This window comes from Gavialis gangeticus, unplaced genomic scaffold (genome assembly GCF_001723915.1).
Source record: "Gavialis gangeticus isolate Ggan-Ray unplaced genomic scaffold, GavGan_comp1, whole genome shotgun sequence".
Classification (NCBI taxonomy): domain Eukaryota; kingdom Metazoa; phylum Chordata; order Crocodylia; family Gavialidae; genus Gavialis; species Gavialis gangeticus.
Genome location: NW_017729005.1, coordinates 2,467,547 through 2,472,665, shown reverse-complemented (window position 1 = coordinate 2,472,665; position 5,119 = coordinate 2,467,547). Strand labels below are relative to the sequence as shown.

At 40.5% G+C, this 5,119-nt stretch overlaps 1 protein-coding gene across 1 annotated transcript in view; it reads right to left on the bottom strand.

Moving 5' to 3' along the window:
• SP4 (Sp4 transcription factor) overlaps positions 1–4,913 on the bottom strand; it is a 34,263-nt gene extending 29,350 nt beyond the window's left edge. The window contains exons 1-2 of the mRNA XM_019508564.1: positions 4,784–4,913; positions 2,764–4,321 (exon numbers count right to left, since the gene is read on the bottom strand). Coding sequence (XP_019364109.1) covers positions 2,764–4,321; positions 4,784–4,867 — 1,642 coding nt within the window. The 5' untranslated portion in view covers positions 4,868–4,913. The remainder of the gene's footprint in view (positions 1–2,763; positions 4,322–4,783) is intronic.
• Positions 4,914–5,119: the final 206 nt, after the last annotated feature.

Genomic DNA, 5,119 nt, shown 5'->3' with positions numbered 1-5,119 from the left:
CACACACACACACACACACACACACACACACACACACACACACACACACACACACACACACACACACACACACACGTGTACGTAACGGTTAACAGGCTAGTAAACTGTACATTAATACTTCCTTAAATAGACAATTTAGATAGGGCCATAGGCCAAAACAGAATTTGGAAAGCAACATTGTCACATTTTGCACTACCTGAGAACAATCTCTAAAAGAAAAGCAATTCTATGCTCCTGGATCTATAACAAGGGAATACAGATATTTAGAATGGTTCAATTCTACAGCCTAGATTTTGCTAGATTATTTTAACTAATTTCAGAAACACCAAAATTTAGTAAAATGTAAACAACATCTAAAACTACATTTAAGATTAAAAATTGTAATTACATGGACCATCCTACTCCAGCATCAAATTTGTAGTAACTAAAATATATTATCAGTGTGTAATGATAATACATAGTGCTAGGAAAAAACTAACTTATAAAACAGGACGGACTCCAGGGCACAGGGAAACAGGGTAAAATCCTTATCAAGTCAGAAAACCCCAATTTAAATTCTATATAAGATAACAAATCATAGTAAAATTAGCAGACTAAGGACTCTCCTAACAAACAGTAATCTGAATGTTTTAAGATTTTCAGCATCAATGCACAAGTAAATTCAAAATTAACTCCTTCAGAAATGAATATGCTACTGAAGAAATAAGTATAAGTAGATACTCAGAGCATAAAGAGACTCAAATAAAATTTTACCTCCCTTCATAAGGCTCAGGCTATGAAGGTTGCTGACAGTTTCAATGCAGCAGCAAGGTGGCCAAGCACGCTGGTGTGGATGCAGTTCCGCCAGCAGAAGTTTTTCTGTCATTAGAACTACACCAGCTATCCCAGGTACCATAACCTGCTTTTTGCTGGCAGGACTGGATCCATATTGCCAGCACAGCAGCATCAACCCATAGAGTGCAATCTTTTCATATCCTTAGTCAATAAAGCTCTGTAGTACAACTTTGAAAAACAGACAAGGTTAAGCCAGTGTGGCATTTTATGTGGCAATGTTTTTGGTGGAAAGGACAAGCAGCCAGAGTCTTGATCTGCTTTACAGCCTGCCATTATTTTTTCCTTTTATAAGCCTAGGAGAGAGAAAGAGAGAGCACGAGTGCAAGAGTAAGAGAAACTGGTAAGGTCACATGTAGTTGCATGGGCAAAAGAAAAGTACTTAGAATATTACCCTTTTAGTCAAATTCCTATCTATGCTGCATAGGCAAATGAAACGGTTAGGGAGAACATATAGAAAAAGTCTTCCCCCTCCCCCCCATACTAGAACAACACCAACAGGAGTCTCATGTCACAGTAACTTCTTCAGGTGCAGTCACTGAACTCCTCTACTACAAGAGACTAACTATTCCAGCTGTTACAATAGACTATACAGCCCATCTCCAGATAGCATTATTATTTGTGATTATCAAACAATTTAAGAGCAAAGGTTAAGATTTCAACTTTGCCTACTGAGACTAGACACCACAGGCAGCCAATCACTACTTTTTTGCAAGACACATTAATATTCCACAAAAAAATATACAAATAAAGTTACTCATCATAAACTCGTTATTAAAGTTATAATACAGTGGTGCTCAACTTCTCCGGCTCCATAGGCCAGAGGACTGATGCAGGACCAGTCAGCCAGCAAAACTCTGCATGTTGTAGCCGGTGAGTTGTATTTAGAACCTGGGAGGGTTTGCCAATGTAGTTAACAACTACTGTGGCACAGAGTAGACTCAAATCTACACTGAAAATTTTTCTACTTTCTACTACCAAGTAACTAAAGAAGCCCCAACTTAGGCCTTTTCTTAAAAAGTGATGAAATATTGCGTCAGAAGTTAAGCATTTAAGTTACGTTTCTTACATAGTGTGACAGTGTGGGGTTCCAAAGATACAGCAGGACTTTAAAAATATATTTATTCAAAGTTCTTATTCACCATCAAAAGGTCCTTAAGCAGTTCTTCCCAAACCTTCAAAAAAAACCACTGCTGAACTCTTACATGGTAAATCATACATTCTATTAGTAGATACTGAACCACAGTTGAGAGGTATTTTTAAACAAAGTAGGTGAATAATGCTTATGTATGCGAACAGATTCAAAGTGCCATATTTTATATGGTGTATTTGTGAAACCTTAACTGCAGGAAGAGCAGCTCACAGAAGTAGCATGTAAGTCAAATTTAATAAGAGACCAAAAAAAAAAAAAAATCACATACAACTGATATTGAAGAATACAGACACAACAGAAGATCAATTTAGTTTGCTTGCTGTTTTCTCACCCGACCCAATCAAGAACAGTAACTAGCAATTTTCAGTACAAGAAAGTTCAATGCTTTCCAACAGGATAAACTGAAGATGGTTTTGGTAGTTGGTGAAGCTCCTACTAGAGTCTTCACACACCAAAGAATGTCCCCTCCCCCTGTAACAAACAAGCAATACCTTTAGAAAACAGTCAGTAAATGGTCCCTTTTTCCTAGCATACTAACATATTTCAATTTCAACTTCAAATGACACATAAATGCTGAAATTAATTTATTAAGTTCCATATTTAAAAAAGGTTACAAACAGAAACCTGGATATACCCATCACCAAAGCATGATGAAAATTCACATTCATTTTTATTTCTTTTTAATGATCTGACACTTAAATTTAGAAATACTGGCAAAAGCCTCCTTGCCCCCATACTGTTAAAATAAACGTATGAAAGTTGTGCCGCGGGGCACTCACCTGCAACACTTGTTATGGTAACAGGAACTCCTTGAACTTGAACACCTGCTGCACTCAAGTTGGCAACACTTACTGTCTGAAGGTTAGGCACTGAAGCAAGCTGCGCAGCGTTCAGTGTGATTGGAGTACCAGCAACAGCCACTGGGGCAATTTGGGCAATAGTTGTGCCACCACTCGAAGACACTGGGGTAATGGTTAATTGTTGGGGTAACCCAGCATTTTGAACTTGCAAATTTGAAAGGCTTTGTAGATTCTGAACCTGCACAGTTTGCCAGCTGATTTGCCCTGATGGTGTTAAAGTTGGAGCCCTGATGAGCACCTGAGTAGGACTCACTGCTTGCAACTGAACATTTTGCAAAGGCTGCTGTTGGATGGTCTGAATAGTTTGCCCTGACTGGAGCTGAAATGACTGTGGTGAAATGGCCTGAATAATTTGCTGCTGAGGCTGTTGGATCTGTATTTGTTGCAGAATAGGCTGACCTACAATTTGCACCTGCTGAAGTGAACTTGACTGATCCTGCACATTCTGTAGTCCATTAGGCTGAAGCTGACTTGAGCTCTGGGCTTCAGACTCAGTAGCAGTTGTCTGAGGTTCTTCAGTGGTATGTTCAGAACTGCTGCCTGTGGTGCTTGAAAACTGGCCTGTTTCTACAGAGCTTACTAAAGTGTCACTGCTAGTCAGAGATGTTGAGGCAGTGGTTGTAGAGATGGAAGAGGAGGAAGGTGATTCTGGCATAGTACTAGCAGAGGCAGTAGTAACAGGTGTAGTAGACACCAACTGATTTCCATTGGAAACCCCGCTCTCAGTCGGCTGTCCAACCTGTCCAGAACTTCCCCCAGCAGCCACGTTGTTTATCACAGGCAATGCTAGAGTTACTCCTCCAATGTTTATAGGCAAGGTTGTTACAACTTGTGCCTGAGTACCAGGGATAGTCTGCAGCTGCAGTGGTATAGAAACACCAGGCCTAATTTGGACTGGAACTGTCTGATTTGCTAGGTTTTGAGCAATAACATTCCCTGAAGCTGTCCTATTTGCAGCTGAGAGAAGAGCTTGATTATTCCCTGCAGGGATGAGTTGAATTTGACCCTGTAAGTCTTGCAGATTTGTAGCATTAGCAGGATTGACTTGAACTTGTTGACTTTCTGTTGTCTGAATCTGTGGGATCACTTGATACTGGACGCTACCACTTGGATTCTGCACCTGAATAACTTGAAATTGTCCTGGGGCTGTTGAAGAATTGCCCGATTTAGTTTTTGAAGGAGACGTATTTCCATTGTTGCTACTGGTAGGACTTGGTGCGCTTGAAGTGACAGAAGATCCTTGCTGAGTAACATTATTTTCTTTTGAAGCAGAAGGAGCAGCAGCTACAAGCTGCCAAGCGTTTCCAGAAAGCTGAGTTGTTACTAATTCTAACTGTTGTGGTTGATTTGGAAGCTGCACCAAACCTTGGCTTGGATCTATAATAATCTGCTGCTGTCCAGTTGCTTGATTCTCACCAGGTGTCCCTATTTTGCTGCAAGTGGCTGCTAGCAAAGCCAGAGGTGAAGGTTGAGAATCCTACCCACAAAGAGAGAAAATATCAGCAGATTTAGATGAGCATGAGTTGAAGTTATTTCTGACAGTTCAACTACCCAAATTTACCAAGGAAGCACAAAAAAACCAAAAACATTCAAAGTGTTTTACTACACAGATCCTGCGCTACTGAATGGGGAAGTATATTCTTAACTCCTCACATGAGTTTTAAACACAAGGTCACTGATTGCCAATAAATTAGACTACAGCCAAAATATTTCTCCCTCCATCCAGTCACTCCCTTACAAACTCCTCAATACAAAGCAAGGAGCAGGTCACTGTAAAATCCAGTCAAAAAACCAAGTCCAAGCAGCAAAGCATTTCACCCACCCCAAAGAAAGATGCCTGGAGCAGGAAGTGCAGCTTAACTGCATGTTACATTTGAAATGTTAGTAGAGTGTGGGGCACTTCCCCATTTCGGTGTAAGCACGCATGCACATGCATTACCTGAGAGCCTCCAGTTTTGCCTTTTTTATTATTGTTGTTGTTATTTTCTGGCTCCTCGGGAGATTTCTCTCCCTCTGAGGGCATAGTCTCCTCCTTCTTTTGATCTGCAAAAAAATACCAAGTGTTAAAGGTTAGTCATTCACCTTTGTTTGCCTATGAACAAACCTACCTTGCACCTCCTTGGGGGGTAGTTAGGAAGGCCAAGGCAGAGGTGGAACTGGGTCTAGCTTCCCAGATTAAGGACAATAAGAAGTCTTTTTTTAAATACACAGGGGGTAAAAAGAAGGTCCCAGGTAATGTGGGACCCTTGCAGGATGCGTTGGGAAACTTGGTCGT